Source organism: Melopsittacus undulatus, chromosome 18 (assembly GCF_012275295.1).
Source record: "Melopsittacus undulatus isolate bMelUnd1 chromosome 18, bMelUnd1.mat.Z, whole genome shotgun sequence".
In the NCBI taxonomy this organism is placed as follows: Eukaryota; Metazoa; Chordata; class Aves; order Psittaciformes; family Psittaculidae; genus Melopsittacus; species Melopsittacus undulatus.
The window spans coordinates 463,152-480,384 of NC_047544.1; the positions used below are offsets into that span (position 1 = coordinate 463,152).

A 17,233-nucleotide genomic window follows, 5' to 3' on the forward strand; every position below is an offset into this window, starting at 1 on the left:
AAACAAGCCGGCTTCTCTGTACCACACCGGCCAAAGCGCCCTGCCCCGGGGCTGTCACCCCTCTGGGGTGGGAATGGGGGGGGGGGGATGGAGGAGGGGGGGGGGGATGTTGGGGGGGGGTCAAGAGCTGCCGTGTGAAGGGGGCTTCTCTGTACTCACACCCCCCTCAGCACACAATAAATACACCGCTAGAAAAACACGTTCAAGTATCAACATCCCCCCCCCAAAGCTTTCAGTGCCCCCCCCCCCCCCGGATCCATCCGAGCCCCCCCCGGGAGGGTTGTGCAGTTGTGGAGTCACTTCGGTTGTTGGCTAAAAATACAACTTAAAACAACCAGCGAAGGGTTTTCCTCCTCACACCGGGGGGGGGGGGGTTGGTTTTAACACCGTGTCCCCCCCCCAGCACCAGGTGTGTGTTTGTGTCCCCCATGTGTGTCTGAGGGATAAGCAGTTAAAATCAGGGTTAGGACAAGTCCAGCACCAGCAGGGACCCCCCCCCCCCCCGCAGCTCCATCTGCACCGTGGGGGGGGGCAGGACACGGTGTGACCCCCCCCTCGGGGGGGGTTTTGCCATCTCTGAACTCGGATGTGCCACCACCAGGTTCCAAGAGCAGCCGGAGGGGTTGGGGGGGCAGAGGCCACACGTGGTCCCCATGGAACCCATGGCAAGAGGGAATAGGGAGGGACATGGGGGGGCCGGGGGGGGCCCAGCTCTTACCCCCCAGAGCCCAGGGGCTTCTCTGTAGCCTACGCCCGCCGGGGTGGGGGGAAGAGCCTGACAAGGGCCAGGATCTGCCTCAGTACTTGAGTTTTTTGGGCACTTCCCAAGGGAAACTGTCCCTACCGAAGTGGCCATAGGCTGCGGTCCGCTGGTACAGGGGCTTCTTCAGGTCCAGGTCCCTGCAATCACACCAGTGCTCAGCCCCCCCCTTGAGGGTGTCCGAAGCCCTGCTCCGTGTCCCCTGTGCCCCCCCATGTGTGTGTGCCCCAAACCCTGCTCCGTGTCCCCTGTGCCCCCCCATGTGTGTGTGCCCCAAACCCTGCTCCGTGTCCCCTGTGCCCCATGTGTGTGTCCCCAAGCCCCACTCCCGTGTCCCCTGTGCCCCATGTGTGTGCCCCAAGCCCTGCTCCGTGTCCCCTGTGCCCCATGTGTCCCCAAGCCCTGCTCCGTGTCCCCTGTGCCCCCCCCCCGTTACCTGACGATCACCCCGGGGCGAAGGTCAAAGTTCTTCTTGACGATGTCCAGCAGCTCCCGCTCGCTCTTCTGGGAGGTGCCATAGTGGAAGATGGAGATGGACAAGGGGTGGGACACCCCAATGGCGTACGACACCTGGGGGGGGCAATGGGGGGCACAGATTAAGCTCAAAGCCCCCCACCCCACAGAGCAGTGTGGGGAGGGGCAGACACCAGCACCCACCTGCACCAGCACCCTGCGGCACAGCCCGGCCTTCACCAGGGACTTGGCCACCCAGCGCGCGGCGTAGGCAGCCGAGCGGTCCACTTTGGTGTAGTCCTTGCCCGAGAAGGCACCGCCGCCGTGAGCCCCCCACCCCCCGTACGTGTCCACGATGATCTTGCGGCCGGTGAGGCCGGCGTCACCCTGTGGGGACAACACCATCACCATCACTGTGCCAACACCGTCACCGTCACCGTCACCATCATGGTGCCGTCACCATCACCATCGTGGTGCCGAAACCGTCACCATCACCATTGTGGTACCATCACGCATGGCATTACCTGGGGACCCCCGATGACGAAGCGGCCGCTGGGCTGCAGGTGGTAGATGGTGTCATCATCCAGGTACTTGGCTGGCACCACAGCTTTGATGACCTTCTCCTTGAGCGCATCCCTCATCTCATCCAGGGACACGTCCTCGTCGTGCTGCACCGAGATGACGATGGTGTGCACGCGGATGGGGATGACGGCGCCGCGGTCCTGCATGTACTGCACTGTCACCTGCCAACACGGGGACGTGGGGCTGTCAGGGAGGTGTGGGGACACGGGGAGCAGGTTATGGGGCCGGAGCCTCACCTGCGTCTTGGAGTCGGGGCGCAGCCAGGGCAGGGTGCCGTTGCGGCGCAGCTCGGCCAGCTTGGCGTTGAGCTTGTGCGCCAGGACGATGGTGAGGGGCATGCACTCCTCCGTCTCATCCGTGGCATAGCCGAACATCAGCCCCTGTGTGAGGGGAGGGAATGGGGGTGAACCCACAGCTCCTGTGGCCTTACCGCAGCGGCCCCAGCGGCATGAGGCCTGACCTGGTCCCCAGCACCGATGTCCTCCTCGCTGCGGTCCAGATGCACACCCTGAGCGATGTCAGGCGACTGCTGCTCCAGAGCCACCAGCACATTGCACGTCTTGTAGTCGAAGCCTGGGACAGAGCCGAGGCTGCGGTGAGCCCCATATGCCGAGAACCCCCCCCCCCAGCACCAGCGTGTGCCATCCATCCCCTCCATGGCACCCACCTTTGGAGGAGTCATCGTAACCGATGTGTTTGATGGTGTCCCGAACCACCTTCTGGTAATCCACCGCCGCGCGGGACGTGATCTCCCCGGCCAGCAGGATCATCCCTGTCTTCGCCACCGTTTCTGGAGGGCAGGAGGGTGATGTCAGTGCCAGTGTCACCCCCTGAGCACCAGTGTCACCCACCCCATGCTCCCTGGCACAGCCGCACTCACCACAGGCCACCTTGGCATCGGGGTCCTGCTTGAGGTGAGCGTCCAGGACAGCGTCACTGATCTGGTCGCAGATCTTATCTGGGGACAGAGGGTGAGGCTGTGACGGGCCCGGCCCTTCCTTCCGCCGGGGAGCGGAGCATGAGCCTCCCGTTAATCCCGAGGGCTCCGGCAGCTCACACAGCCCTCGCCCTGTCCCCAGGCCGGCTCCTTAGCCTGGAATTCCAGGCATTTACCAGTTAAGCTCCAGTTCCAGCCGGGTCAGAGCTGGGCCTCAGCCACAGGCAGCAGTGCTGGAGGGGCCTGGCACTGCCAGGGGCTCCCGGCTCTGCCAGCTGCCGGGGCTGCTGCTGCGCCCGCCGCCTCCCACCGGATACCCCGTGCCCGGGAGAGGCTGAGCCCCATCCTGCACCCGGGGCCGGGCCGGGAACAAGCGATTCCCGGTGTCCTTGGCCACGACCTCTGGGCAGCGGAGGAGGCAGCCCCGGACCGGCCCCGGGGACCGGAGCTGTGACCCACGGAGGGGGGGGAGGGATGGAACAGCCCCCGGGGGGGTCCTCACCTCCCCTCACCCCCGCTGCGGTAACCGGTGACCCCGCGGGGCACAACCCGGATCTGCTCAGTCACGGCTGAGTCACGGCAGCCCCAACCCCCCCCCCGCCGCTGCGTCACCCGGTAACACCCCCCCCATACCCCCCACAACACCCCACGTCATATCGCGACATTTCACCTGAACGTTACCCCCACTCAAACCCACCCCCCCAACACCCCACGTCATATCGCGACACGTCACCTGACCGTTGTCCCCACTTAAACCCACCCCCCCCGCAACACCACACGTCATATCCACTGAGCGTTGCCCCCTCCCAAACCCACCACCCCACAATACCCCACGTGATATCGCGACATGTTACCTGACCGTTGTCCCCACTTAACCCCACCCCCCCCCCCCAACACCCCCCGCGGGGAGCACGTGCGCGGCGGGGGCCGCAATGCGGCGCGCGCCGCCGCGCCACTGCGCGCGCGCCCGGTGGCGTCACCGCTCCCCCCCCCCCCCTTTAACTCCGCCGCCGGGAGACCCCCCCCCCCCGCGGCGAGCACGCGCGCGGCCATTCCCACCACCACCACCCCCCCCCCCTTCTCCCCGCCCGCCCCGCGCCTGCGCCCTGCGCTCCGCGGCCCGCACCTGGGTGCCCCTCGCCCACGGACTCGGAGGTGAAGAGGAAGGTGCCCTCGTCGATGAGCACGTCGTGGAAGCCGTTGAGCTGTCCGTTCATGGCGCTGGGGGGGGCGGCGGCGATGCGGGACCGGCAGCAGCTCCTCCGGCCGCGGCAGACTGAGCGCGCCGCCCGCCGCAGCGCCTCTATTTGTACCCTCCTAGCCCCGCCCCTTCTCCCCTCACCGCCAATGGCGACGGCGGAAGGCGCCGCGGCGCAAACCACTGCGGGGGAGCGGGGGGGGAGCGGGCAGTGACTCTCACCGCTGCCGGTATTGCTGCGCCTTCCCCGCACCCCCGTCCACCACCGGCCGCCGGGTGGAGGATCAGGAGCGCGGCTGGGCCGAGCCGGTTCCCCGCGGGGCACGGCCGGGCTCCGGTAACCGGCGGTGCCCTCCGGTCGCCCCCTGCAGCGGCGCGGCCGCATGAGCCCTCCCGCGCTGCCCGCCGGCTCCAGGCGCGGGTGCCGGGCGCGCATGCGCGCTGAGCCGGCCGCGGGCGGCGGGGCCGGTCCCTCAGCGCCGCCGCCATCTTGCGGGGCGAGCGGCTCCGCCATTGTGCGGGCCCGGGGCCGGGATGGGCACCGGAGCCGAGCACACAGCGGGGGCAGCAGCCCCGGGAGCCCCCGTGGGCCGGCACTGTCTGCACCCCCTCAATGGCTGTGCCAGCCCCAACCCATGGGGCACGGACTCTGCCACCTCCCCGGGTGTGCTCCAGAACCGGCCTCCAGGCCCCCCATGGGATAACCAAGGTAAAAGTCACCCAAATCACAATGGCAAAAGCAAAGCTTGGAGCCCAAGGGACCCGTTTTATAATGGCAGAAGCATTGAGACCAACCCCCGGGTGCTGTGTGTGTGGGTGAGGCAGAGAATGGGCACTGGAATCCAGTGTCTTGCCTCACATTGGGGTGGGAATAGCGTTTTCCAGCCCAACATCCCTGTGTGTTCATCCACGCTCAGGACAAGGAGGTGCTGGCACCAACATCCCATCTATTCCATGCTTTGTTCCCCAGAACAGCCCAGTTCTCCCATCCGGGTTCTCCTTCCACAACCATTATCCCGGCCCCAAGCAGCTCCAATGACATCCATCATGGAGCTGCAGGAGCTCAGGCCGAGCAGCCGGGAAGGCAACAGCCTCTGGGATCACCCATGGATCCAATTCCTGACACTTGGAATGACGGCACCAGGGCCTCCATGTGCTGCAGCTCAGGTTCAGCTGCTTGGCACCAGCTGAAGCCTTTGGCCATAAACTGGGACCTTCACTGGGATCAGGGCTGTGCCCCTGGGAATGCTGCCATAGAACCTCCAGTCACAGCCAGGGAGCACCGGGATCAACGGGTCCTGAATCCGGATCCTCATCCCTATGGATGCTCAGGACTAAGGTGGGGCCGTGGCCAGGACCTGGGGCCATTGTGGCCTCTCGGTGCCTGATGCAACCGGGAGCCGAGGTTGCCAGTGCTGGAGCCGGCCCAGAGCCGGCACCGGCCTCTACCTGCGGTGCAGCCAGGACAGAGCCTGGAACCTGGAACAGGAACCCTGCACCCTGACACCCAGCACAGGAACCCTGCACCCTGACACCCAGCACAGGAACCCTGCACCCTGACACCTGCACAGGAACCCTGCACCCTGACACCCGGCACAGGAACCCTGCACCCTGACACCTGCACAGGAACCCTGCACCCTGACACCTGGAACAGGAACCCTGCACCCTGACACCTGGAACAGGAACCCTGCACCCTGACACCTGCACAGGAACCCTGCACCCTGACACCTGCACAGGAACCCTGCACCCTGACACCTGGAACAGGAACCCTGCACCCTGACACCTGCACAGGAACCCTGCACCCTGACACCTGGCACAGGAACCCTGCACCCTGACACCCATCACAGGAACCCTGCACCCTGACACCTGGAACAGGAACCCTGCACCCTGACACCTGCACAGGAACCCTGCACCCTGACACCTGGAACAGGAACCCTGCACCCTGACACCTGCACAGGAACCCTGCACCCTGACACCTGGAACAGGAACCCTGCACCCTGACACCTGGAACAGGAACCCTGACACCTGCACAGGAACCCTGCACCCTGACACCTGGAACAGGAACCCTGCACCCTGACACCTGGAACAGGAACCCTGCACCCTGACACCTGGAACAGGAACCCTGCACCCTGACACCCGGCACAGGAACCCTGCACCCTGACACCTGGAACAGGAACCCTGCACCCTGACACCCGGCACAGGAACCCTGCACCCTGACACCTGCACAGGAACCCTGCACCCTGACACCTGCACAGGAACCCTGCACCCTGACACCTGGAACAGGAACCCTGCACCCTGACACCCAACACAGGAACCCTGCACCCTGACACCTGCACAGGAACCCTGCACCCTGACACCTGGAACAGGAACCCTGCACCCTGACACCCGGCACAGGAACCCTGCACCCTGACACCTGGAACAGGAACCCTGCACCCTGACACCTGGAACGGGAACCCTGACACCTGCACAGGAACCCTGCACCCTGACACCTGGAACAGGAACCCTGCACCCTGACACCTGGAACAGGAACCCTGCACCCTGACACCCGGCACAGGAACCCTGCACCTGACACCTGCACAGGAACCCTGCACCCTGACACCTGCACAGGAACCCTGCACCCTGACACCTGGGACAGGAACCCTGCACCCTGACACCCGGCACAGGAACCCTGCACCCTGACACCTGCACAGGAACCCTGCACCCTGACACCTGGAACAGGAACCCTGCACCCTGACACCTGGAACAGGAACCCTGCACCCTGACACCTGCACAGGAACCCTGCACCCTGACACCCAACAGGAACCCTGCACCCTGACACCCAACAGGAACCCTGCACCCTGACACCTGCACAGGAACCCTGCACCTGACACCTGGAACAGGAACCCTGCACCATGACACCCAACAGGAACCCTGCACCCTGACACCCAGCACAGGAACCCTGCACCCTGACACCTGGCACAGGAATCCTGCACCCTGACACCTGGAACAGGAACCCTGCACCCTGACACCTGGCACAGGAACCCTGCACCCTGACACCTGGAACAGATGGGCACCCATGTTCCTGACACCCGTGGCCCTGACACCCAGGACAGATGGGCACCCATGGTCCAGGACAGCCACCCGTGTCCCTGACAGCCAGGGCAGATGGCTGCACGCTGCACCCCAGTACCCGGCACAGACACCCGTGTCTCCCAGCACCCAGGACAGACGGACACCCTGCACCCTGACACCGAGACAGACACCGGGGCCGGGCCAGCAAGGGCAGGACCCCGGGGGAGCCCTGGGACACGTATCGCCCCTCCTACCTCATTTGCATATATCTAATTTGCATAAGGGGCGGGTAAACACTCCCTTATCCCGCCTCTGGACACACATTGGATCGGGAATGGGCTCCCCATGGAACCACGGGTGCATCCGGGGGGCTCCGGCCCCCCAATTCCGGGTCATTGGCTGCTGCTCCTGCTCCTGGTGCTGCCGGGAATGGGAAGAGACAAGGGGAGGTTATGGGATGGGGAAAGGGAGATCCCCCCCTCAACACCCCCTTCTAGGTCTGGCCCCCCAGAGCCCTGGACCCGGATCCAAGGCACCCCCTGCTCCACACGGACCTCCCCCCCCCCAGGCTGCTGGGTGCCCCCTGCACCAGGGACCCTCATTGCCAGGCACCCCCTGCACCCCAGGGAGCCCACCCCAGGCTCTGGGGCACCCCATGCATGCCAGGCTCCCCTGCCCTAGCTCAAAGGCACCCTATGGACCCCCAGCCCAGCCAGTGGGCACCTCAGGGACTCAACAGCACCCATGCACCCCAAGGCCCCTGCCCTGATCCGCAGCACCCCAAGGACCCCCCACCCCAGGCAGGATCCAAGCACCCCACAACCACACTGGGCACGCACCACAGGGACCCCCCCACAGCCCCCCCCCTGCAGCCCCGCCCCATGCCCACACCCGGCTGCGGTGGCGCAGTGAGGAGGGCGCTGCTCTTCCAGCCCTGAGGTCCCCAGTTCGAGCCCCGCCTGCTCCAGCCCCGACGGCAGCCGAGACCCCCACGTGCCCGTCCATGGGTGAGCGGGTACCCCGGCAGCGGGGGGGGGACCCCAGAGGAGGTGTTTTGGGTGCCCAACCGCGGCTGACCCTCGGCATGGGCATCCAGAACCGGTCCCGGTGCCTCACCCGGGCCCAGCACAGCCTGAGCCTGCAGGGCAGGAACCGGCAGCGGGGGCAGCACCGGGGCACCGGGGGATGGGGGCACCAATGGGGACACCAATGGGATGGGGGCATCCATGGGGGTGGGACACCAATGGGGATGGGGACACCAATGGGGGCACCATGGGGGCACCAATGGGGTAGGGACACCAACGGGATGGGGGCATCAGTGGGGATGGGGATGTCAATGGGGACACGATGAGGACACCAATGGGATGGGGACACAGAGAGATGGTAACACCATGGGGACACTGCGGGAACACGGGGACATCACTGGGCATGGGGACACCAATGGTGACATCATTGGGAATGGGGATGTCGATGGGGGCATCCATGGGGATGGGGACATCAGTGGGAATAGGGATATTGATGGGGACACCATGGGGGCACGAATGGGATGGGGGCATCCGTGGGGACATCATTGGGATGGGGGTATTAATAGGGACACCATAGGGGCACCAATGGGATGGGGGCATCCATGGGGGTGAGGACGCCAATGGGATGGGAACATCAATGGGGACACCACTGAAATGGAGACACCAGTGGGGATGGGGATATCACTGGGAACACCAATGAGCATGGAGACACTATGGGAATGGAGACATCAATGGGAACACCAAAGAGATGGGGACACCGATGGGCATGGAGACACCACGGGGATGGGGACACCAATGGGGATGGGGACACAGAGAGATGGTAACACCATGGGGACACTGTGGGGACATTGTTGGGGATGGGGATATCGATGGGGGCACCAATGGGATGGGGGCATCCTTAGGGATGAGGACACCAATGGGGATGGGGACATGGGCAAGGGACACCACGGGGCCACCAAAGGGATGAGGACACAATGGGGACACCCTGGGGGTGAGGACACCAAAGCGATGGGGACATCAATGGGCACAGCAAGGAAATGGGGGCACGAAAGGGACGGGGACACCGGGGGGGGGCAGCAGGGGCCGGGGCAGCCGCAGCTCCCGCGGTCCCTCCCCCCCACCGGTGCCGCCCCCGGTCCCACCGCGCTCCCGCACCGGGGAGGCCTCGGCCGCTTCAGCTCCTGCGGCACCGGAGGGGGGAGCCTGGAACAGCCCCGGTGGGTCCCGACCGGCCCCGGGAGACGGGAACGGGGTCGGGGGGGGATGGGGGCAGCGGAGGGACGGGGGAATGTGGGGACAGGGGGAGAGGTGAGGACACTGCAGGGACAGGGACATGGGGACAGGGACAGGGGACAGGGACATGGGGACAGGGACAGGGGACAGGGGCAGGGGCAGGGACATGGGGACAGGGACAGGGACATGGGGACAGGGACAGGGGATGTGTGCGGGCAGGTCTATGGGATGTAGGGAACACACGGACATGGGGCACAGGAACGTGCGGACATCCCAGGGCCACGGGCGTGCGGCACACAGGGATATGGAGGACACAGGAATGCGGGACCCGAAGGCAGAGCAGCAGCACCAGGACATGGGGATGGGGCCGTGGAGGGGACACCGGGACACGGAGGGACTCGGGCACCGGGGGAGGTTTCCCCATCCCCGGCCCAGCCCAGCCCGGGACCGCCCGAGGCCAGGGCCGGGCTCTGCTCCCTGCTCTATAAGAGCCAGAGCCGCATCCCGGGACAGGCTCCGATCATCCGGTACCAGCCGATCGGGAACGAGCCGGGTCCTGCCGGCAGCGGCTGCAGCGAGTTCACTCTGGAGCCGACTGAGAGCAGCGGCCGGTGTGCGGGGATGGGAGGGGGACGGGATGGGGATGAGATGGGGATGGGATGGGGATGGAATAGGAATGGGGATGGGGACGGGATGGGATGGGATGGGGATGGGATGGGGACGGGATGGGGACGGGAATGGGATGGGGTCGGGATGGGGATGGGATGCAGATGGGGATGGGATGGGGACAAGAGGGGGATGGAATGGGGATGGGATGGGAATGGGAGGGGGATGGGATGTGGATGGGATGAGGATGGGGTGGGGACGGAATGGGGATAGGATGGGGTTGGATCGGGATGGGGCTGGGTCCGCGCTGGTCTCCTCCCCCCCCGGCTGTGGCCCCAGCCCCCGCCCGCCCTCACCCCAACGTGTCCCTGTCCCCCCCGGGCCACAGTGGGGCCGAGGGGCCCCGGGGACCCCATGAGCGGCCCCTGCAGCAGCCGGGGGGGGTCTCTGCGGAGCGGGGCTCGGGCCCCGGGGATGCACCGGAGGCCGTCACCGACCCCGACATGGAGGCTTTGTTCGACGAGTGGCTGGGGTCAGGTACCGGCTGTGCCCGGGGGCTCGGCCCCCCCCCGCCCGTCCCGGTGCCCCCTGCCCCGATGTCCGACCCCCCCCGGGTCTCACCCCCCCTGTGCCCCCCCCAGAGTCCTCCCCGGAGCTGACGGGGCCGTCGCTGGCGCCGCCGCAGCCCCGGGGCCGCCCGTACCGGTTCGTGCTGCGGGACCCGGAGCAGCGGGGGCTGTGCCTGCGGGGGGGGCGCCTCGTGCCCCTCCCCCTGCAGGGAGCCAGCGCCCAGCAGGAAGGTGAGTGCCGGGGGCGGGGGGGGCCCCGCGGCCGCTGCCCCCCCCCCCAACCGGCCCCTCCGTGTCCCGCAGAGCCCCTCAGTGCGGTGCCCAACCCGCACCTGCAGCGCCGGCGCTGCCCCCTCCTCGTGGGCATCCGGGGGGGCAGCCGGGCCCTGGCCTGCAGCCCCGGCCCCGAGCCCCGGCTGCAGCTGCTGGTAAGGGGGGGGCACCCATGGGGGGGGAGCACCGAGGGGAGGGCACCCCTGGGTCAGCACGAGAGGGGGAACCCCAAGGTTGAGACACACATGGGTGGGGAACCCCACGATGAGCACCCATAGGTGGAGCATCCTGAGGTGATGGCACACGTAGGTGGAGCACCCCAAGTTTGGGCACCCATAGGTGGAGCACCCATAGGTTGGGGCACCCATAGGTGGAGCACCCCAAGTTTGGGCACCCATAGGTGAAGCACCCCAACATGAGAGCACCCATAGGTTGAGACACCCATAGGGGGAGCACCCCAAGATGAGGGCACCCATAGGTGGAGCACCTCAGGGTTGGGCACCCATAGGGGGAGCACCCATAGATGGAGCACCCCGAGGTTGGGCACCCATAGGTGCAGCACCCATAGGGGGAGCACCCCAACATGAGGGCACCCATAGGTAGAGCACCCATAGATGCAGCACCCATAGGATCTCCCCCCGAGGTGGTCCCCGCTGTGCTCAGCTCCAGGGGGCAGCTCCAGGTGTTGCCCCCCCCCCGGTGCCCCAGCGCTGCCCCCCCCGCAGGATGTGGGGCTGCTGGAGCTGATCTCGCGAGAGGAGAGCGCCGCCCCCTGCACCTTCTATAAGAGCTTCGGGGGCTCCACGCACACGTTCGAGGCGGCCGCGAGCCCCGGGGCCTTCCTCAGCACCGGGGGGGGGCACGAGCTGGGCCTGGCCCCCCCCGACGGCGCCACCGCCTTCTACCTGCACCGGATCTGACCCCCGGGGGGGGGGGCACGGACCGGGGGGGCGGGGTCACATCAGGGGCGTGGCCGGAGGGGGGGCGTGGCCAGGAAGGTGCTGGGCGAGGCCGACGGCAAAAAGAGTGGGGGGGTCCATGGGGCAGATGGGGGGGGGGGTTTGGGGGTGTCCAAGGGGCAGATTGGGGTGGGGGCTTGGGGGGTCCATGGGGTAGATCGGGGGGGTTGGGGTTGTCCATGGGGCAGATGGGGTGGGTTTGGGGGTGTCCATGGGGCAGATGGGGTGGGTTTGGGGGGGCCATGGGGAATATGGGGGGGTTGGGGGGGGCATGGTGCAGATTGGGGGGTCCATGGTGCAGACTGGGGGGGGTTTGGGGGTGTCCATGGGGCAGATCAGGGGGGTTTGGGGAGGGTTCATGGGGCAGATGGGGGGGGTTGGGGGGGTCCGGATTTGGGTCATTGTGAGGCAGCTTCGGGGTCTCAGCCTCCCGTGGGGGTGATTTTGGGCTCTGCTGGGGTCTGCAGGGGCAGGTTCGGGGGTTCCCATCCCGGGGGGGTCCCCCAGACCCGAGTGGCACCATTGTCCCTATGGTGATCCTATTGTGGCCATGGTGGCACCATTGACCCCATGGTGACCCCGTTGTCCCCATCTGACCCCGCGCTGACCCCGTCGCAGTACCGGACCTACGTGCACGCGCTGGACTCGCGCTGGGAGGCGGAGCCGGAGCCGGGAGCGCGCCCAACCCCCGCCCGCATGCGGGGGGGGGGAGGGGGGAACGGGGGGGGGTGGGACGGGAAGGGGGGGGGGGGGTTGGGAGCAACGTGGGAACCTCAGGGGGAGCCCCCCCGAGGGGGGTCAGGGGTCACAGCCCCCCCTTGTGCTGCTGCAATAAAGGTTGGTGAGCACCGCGGCCCCCCCTGACCCCAATGACCCCGGGGGGGGGGGCACAGACATGGGGGGTGATGGGGGTGTGGGCATTGCCGGTGTCACCCATAGAGCAACAGCTCCTCTGGGGGGGGCACAGCCACTGCCCCCCCCGGCCTGCAGGGACCCCCCAGTGTCACCCCCCAAACAGCCCCTGCCCCCCCAGCCCCTTCCCATGATCCAAGGGCTTTAGGTGGGAATTCACATTTATATAGAATAGGGGGGTCAGTTCCTAAGGGGGTTAAAGGGGGGTTGGAGGAGGGGACACCCCATTAATGCTGCCATAGGGACATCCTCCAATGGGGTTCCTGAAGGTGGGAAGTGAAACGGGATCCTGGGAGGGGGATGGGGCTGGGACTTGAGCCCCCTAAGGCCAGAATCCAGTGGGATCAGCCCCAGGAACACCATGAACGGTGAAAACTCATCCCATGGATGCTTATGGGGAGCAAGGGATGCAGATGGGGGGTTGTGAGGCTATGGGGTTTACAGTGGGCAATGGAGCCCTGGGGAACCACTGGGTGTGGGCAGGGGGGTTATGGGGAGCAATGCAGGTCAAGGGAGGGGACCCCCCCCCCTGCAGCCCTGTGTGCGGTGCTGGGGTCCCAGCATGAGGACATGGAGCTGGTGGAGCAGGTACACAGGAGGCCACGAGGATGCTCAGGGGCTGGAGCAGCTCCTGTATGGAGCCAGGCTGAGAACATTGGGGCTGGAGAAGCTGTGAGGAGACCTCAGAGCAGCTCCAGTGTCTGAAGGGGCTACAAGGATGCTGGAGAGGGGCTCTGCATCAGGGACTGTAGGGATGGGACAAGGGGTGATGGGTTCAGACTGAAACAGGGAGTTCAGGTTGGGGATAAGGGGGTTCTTTATGTGAGGGTGCTGGAGCTGGGGCAGAAAGCTGCCGTTGGGCATCACCTACCCCAGCACCCTCCACAGCAGTGGAGCTCCATGGCCATGCATCCACCCAAACCTACCTCTGTGCTATTCCTCTGAGCCATCCAGCCCTGTCCCAATCCCAAACCCAGTTAGTGCTGCTGGGGACCCCTTAGAGCTGCCTGCTCCGGAATGCTGCCCTCAACAAGGGGTTCAGCACCCAAACCCCATTGGTGCAGCACCCGAATGTGCCCCATGCACTGCGGAGCACAAGCATCCAGGCCCTGCTCCCTGTGCTGAAGAGCCAGGATGGGAACCAGGGGCTGGGCATGGGCTGCCCCTGCTGCCTTCCAGAGCAGTGCTCCAGTATGGACACGGGGCTGGGAGCAGCTGCTCCAGTGGAAGGGGTCCCTGCCATGGGAGGGGTTGGGGCTGGAGCAGCTTTAGGGTCCCTTCCAACCCAACCCATGTTGTGAATGGGGTGCTGTGTACAGGCAGGGCTTCACATGGGGCAATAGGGTTAGGGTTAAAGCCAGGCTCCACGCAGCTCTTACACCCCCTTTATTCCCCCCAAGCGGGGCTGGGGGAGCCCATCCCCTGTTCCCCCCTTGCTCCCGGTAGGAAGGGATGCCCCATGCAGGGGGGGATGTGCAGGAGCCCCAGGTGCCTGTACCCGGATGGGGACGCTCGAGGCCCCTCCTGCGGCTCAGTCCCTGCTGGGAACCCCAAACCATTCCAGGCTGGAATCCTCCTGTTGAGGTCTGAGTTCCCTCCTGGAGCCTCTCCAGGTGCAGGCAGCACTTCCCAGAGCCGGTTTCATGCCACAGCCGGAGCCCCAGAGCGCGGCCAAGGCTCTTGCATAGCTGCTGTGGGTGCAGGGATGGGGGCAAGGGACGAGCTGGGCCAAAGAGCAAGAGAACAGGGAATAAAAGCATGGGAGGGATGGATGGAACCTACAGGAGCCACATTCCAGTCCCGAAACTCCTTCCCTAAGCCCTCCGTGGATCCAGGCTCGAGGATGGCAGCGCTGAGGTGCTTGGGTTGATGTGTCCCTATGGGGCCTTTTGCTGCTTGAATTGCTTTAAACAGCCCCAAATCCTGCTCCATCCCTGCAGTGACCTCCATGCCCGGCGCTGCCGGCTCCGTGCTCCCTCCGGTGCTTCCAGGGATGCGATGGCTCCGGTGTTAGTGGTGGGAACCGGGATCACCAGCGAAGAGCAGGACACGGGAACACCGACAGCAATGGAAATGGGGCAAAAAGCAGGAGTTTGGCTGGTGTTGGGGTCGGGATCTTGCATAAAACCATGGGCAGAGGCTGCTCTTCCAGCCGGGAGCCCACATCTGGGTTAACCCCCCCCAGCCGGCTCAATGGGGGGAGCTGCTGCCGGGGGGCAGAGCTTCTGGGGGTGACAGGTCCCATGCATCGGTCCCAGATCCGTCCCCATCCCACCCGGAGCCTCAACTAAAGTGCAAACCAGGGAGCGGGGGGGGGGGGGGGGGGGCTCCATCCCGTGTTCCGGGTTAGGAATCCCTATGAACCGCTGTACATAGACCCCGGTGATGGGATGGATCAGGGACAGGATTCCCTCAATGGGAGAGCTCCAATGGGATAAAACCATGGGAAGAGGTGTGCCGGGATGATCCCGACGTCCCTTCCGCCAAGAGGGCTCCAAGTCACCTTATGGAGTTCATGGAAGAGATGGGAGGAGAACACGGACGAGGTCCTTCCTCCGGGTGGGAACAGCCATGGAAGGGGAGGGATGAGGATGCGGATGGGGCCGGGAGCAGCACCGGATCAGGGGGTGTAGGCTGGTGGTGGCTGGAACTGGTTGATGACCTCGTACTCAGCCGGGTATGGTTCATTCTCCTCCATCTCCGAGAGCAGCTCCAGCGCCTGCTCCTCCTCCTCGGTGGGGTAATGGCGCAGGAGGTTGGCGGCCGTGGCCAGGATGGAGGCGCCGCCGGCACCTGCCACCAGGTAGAAGCTGACGGCAAAGGTGACGTAGACCTGGGAGCCGTGGTACTTCTTGTGCTGCTGCTGCTGCGCCAGGATCAGCTCCGAGGCCCAGTAGCAGAAGCCGATGACGGTGGCGCACTGCAGGACTGGGGGGGACATGGGGGTTATGGGATGCTCTGAATCCATTGGGATTGGGGGATGCAGGAGGAGGGGGGTTCGGGGTGGGAATGGGGGAATAGGAGCAGCAGGGATGAATCGGTGCTCCATGGGGAGGGGTGGGGGATGCTCGGCTGGTCCCGGAGCTGCTCAGGGGGAATTCCAGCAGGAATAAGGGATATTAAAGCTCCTTTGGCCTCAGGAGTCAGGAATTAATGGCCTTTCTTCCCAAAGAGGTTCTAGGACATCTCTTGGAGGAGTAAGATCCATTAGGATCATATTGATCCTTATATTCATCCTTAACCATCCCCACCAAGACTTAACTCCATTATCACCATGGAAAGCAAACCCAGTGCAGGGACAGCCCTACATGATGGGAACCACAGCAAGGACCCGAGGGATGGAAAACACCCTCTGGGGGTTTCCCCATCCTCTGTAGGTCCGGGATGGGAACCAGCCCCACAGAGGGTATTCCAGAGGGATGTACCTGTGAGGATGTGAGCGAACGCATAGCGCCGGGTGATCTTCAGCGCCGGGTGCTTGGGTCCGAACACATCCAGCAGGAAAGCAGAGAGGCTGCAGATGATTCCCAGGAAGCAGAAGGCAGCAATGACCCGGAGCAGGAGCACAGTCTGTGGGTTCATGCAGTAATCTGGGATGGGAGAGAGGAGGGTGATGAGCAGCACTGAACCCATATCCCACCATGGGGCAGGGACAGGAGGGATGGGATCCATAGGGAACAGGACAGGATGGAGAGGAGGGATCATGGCCCTGGGTCAGGGCAGTCCCAGGCACAGACACAGGTTGGGTGGAGAAGTGATGGAGAAGGACTTGGGGGTGTTGGGTGAGGAGCAGCTCCCCATGACCCAGCTTCAGTGAGCGCTGGAGCCCAGAACCCCCCCGTGTGCTGGGCTGCACCCCCAGAGCGTGAGCAGCAGCTCAGGGAGGGGATCCTGCCCCTCTGCTCTGGGGAGACCCCCCTGCAGCCCTGTGTGCAGTGCTGGGGTCCCAGCATGAGCACATGGAGCTGGTGGAGCAGGTACACAGGAGGCCACGAGGATGCTCAGGGGCTGGAGCAGCTCCTGTATAGAGCCAGGCTGAGAACATTGGGGCTGTTGAGGCTGGAGAAGCTGTGAGGAGACCTCAGAGCAGCTCCAGTGTCTGAAGGGGCTACAAGGATGCTGGAGAGGGGCTCTGCATCAGGGACTGTGGGGATGGGACAAGGGGTGATGGGTTCAGACTGAAACAGGGGAGTTCAGGTTGGGGATAAGGCAGAAGCTGTTCCCTGTGAGGGTGCTGAGGCGCTGGCACAGGGTGCCCAGAGCAGCTGTGGCTGCCCCATCCCTGGCAGTGCTCAAGGACACAGGAGCAGCTGCTCCATGGATGGTCCCGGATGATCCTCAATCCCGTCCCTCCCCCTGTCCCCCCCCCCCCCCCGCCCCCCCCCCGGCCCCCCCGTCCCCGCTCCCCTCACCTCGCAGCAGCTCCGGTTCCACAGCCCCCAGCACATCATTGACCCCCAGCTCCTGCCGTGCGCAGGCTCCGCCGTGGATCCGGAGCCAGGCGGGCTCAGCCAGCGCGGTGCAGAGCGCGGTGATGGACAGGGCCCCGGGCAGCGCGGACACCAGGCTCCGCTCCGCCTGCTTCGGGACGGCCCCGGCCCCCCCCCCGCGGCGCCGCCGCCCGCCGGGCCCCCCCGCTCCGCCCGGGGTGTACATGGAGCCCCGGAGCCGGCTC

The 17,233-nt window shown here is 65.7% G+C and overlaps 3 protein-coding genes across 3 annotated transcripts; 1 reads left to right on the forward strand and 2 right to left on the reverse strand.

The window, feature by feature from the left end:
• Nucleotides 1-111: 111 nt before the first annotated feature.
• Nucleotides 112-4,003, reverse strand: LOC117437129 (S-adenosylmethionine synthase). The gene is made up of 9 exons (XM_034070444.1): nucleotides 3,859-4,003; nucleotides 2,676-2,753; nucleotides 2,463-2,585; nucleotides 2,256-2,368; nucleotides 2,032-2,175; nucleotides 1,738-1,956; nucleotides 1,418-1,600; nucleotides 1,197-1,330; nucleotides 112-900 (listed from the first exon to the last, which is right to left on the reverse strand). The coding sequence occupies exons 1-9, from the start codon at nucleotides 3,947-3,949 to the stop codon at nucleotides 798-800; spliced, it is 1,188 nt and encodes a 395-aa protein (XP_033926335.1). The 5' UTR covers nucleotides 3,950-4,003; the 3' UTR covers nucleotides 112-797.
• Nucleotides 4,004-8,372: 4,369 nt separating this feature from the next.
• On the forward strand, nucleotides 8,373-11,608 carry LOC117437166 (collagen alpha-1(I) chain-like). The gene is made up of 6 exons (XM_034070591.1): nucleotides 8,373-8,481; nucleotides 9,517-9,850; nucleotides 10,234-10,382; nucleotides 10,487-10,645; nucleotides 10,718-10,842; nucleotides 11,413-11,608. The coding sequence occupies exons 1-6, from the start codon at nucleotides 8,373-8,375 to the stop codon at nucleotides 11,605-11,607; spliced, it is 1,071 nt and encodes a 356-aa protein (XP_033926482.1). The 3' UTR covers nucleotide 11,608.
• A 2,955-nt stretch (nucleotides 11,609-14,563) lies between these two features.
• Nucleotides 14,564-17,229, reverse strand: TMEM127 (transmembrane protein 127). The gene is made up of 3 exons (XM_034070574.1): nucleotides 16,971-17,229; nucleotides 15,984-16,148; nucleotides 14,564-15,486 (listed from the first exon to the last, which is right to left on the reverse strand). Exons 1-3 carry the CDS (start codon nucleotides 17,212-17,214, stop codon nucleotides 15,179-15,181), a joined length of 717 nt encoding a protein of 238 aa, XP_033926465.1. The 5' UTR covers nucleotides 17,215-17,229; the 3' UTR covers nucleotides 14,564-15,178.
• Between the last annotated feature and the right edge of the window lie 4 nt (nucleotides 17,230-17,233).

Bases quoted from the DNA above. Each gene is read 5' to 3' on its own strand.
- LOC117437129 (XM_034070444.1), bottom strand. From the start codon at position 3,949: ATGAACGGACAGCTCAACGGCTTCCACGACGTGCTCATCGACGAGGGC. The intron at 2,176-2,255 runs GTCAGGCCTCAT...CCCCTCACACAG, and splicing joins ACATCGGTGCTGGGGACCAG to GGGCTGATGTTCGGCTATGC. The intron at 1,957-2,031 runs GTGAGGCTCCGG...CCGTGTTGGCAG, and splicing joins GCCCCGACTCCAAGACGCAG to GTGACAGTGCAGTACATGCA.
- LOC117437166 (XM_034070591.1), top strand. From the start codon at position 8,373: ATGGGGACACTGCGGGAACACGGGGACATCACTGGGCATGGGGACACC. The intron at 8,482-9,516 runs GTGGGAATAGGG...CGGACATCCCAG, and splicing joins CCATGGGGATGGGGACATCA to GGCCACGGGCGTGCGGCACA. The intron at 9,851-10,233 runs GTGTGCGGGGAT...CCCGGGCCACAG, and splicing joins CCGACTGAGAGCAGCGGCCG to TGGGGCCGAGGGGCCCCGGG.
- TMEM127 (XM_034070574.1), bottom strand. From the start codon at position 17,214: ATGTACACCCCGGGCGGAGCGGGGGGGCCCGGCGGGCGGCGGCGCCGC. The intron at 16,149-16,970 runs GTGAGGGGAGCG...CTCCCATCCCAG, and splicing joins GGAACCGGAGCTGCTGCGAG to ATTACTGCATGAACCCACAG. The intron at 15,487-15,983 runs GTACATCCCTCT...TGTCCCCCCCAG, and splicing joins GTTCGCTCACATCCTCACAG to TCCTGCAGTGCGCCACCGTC.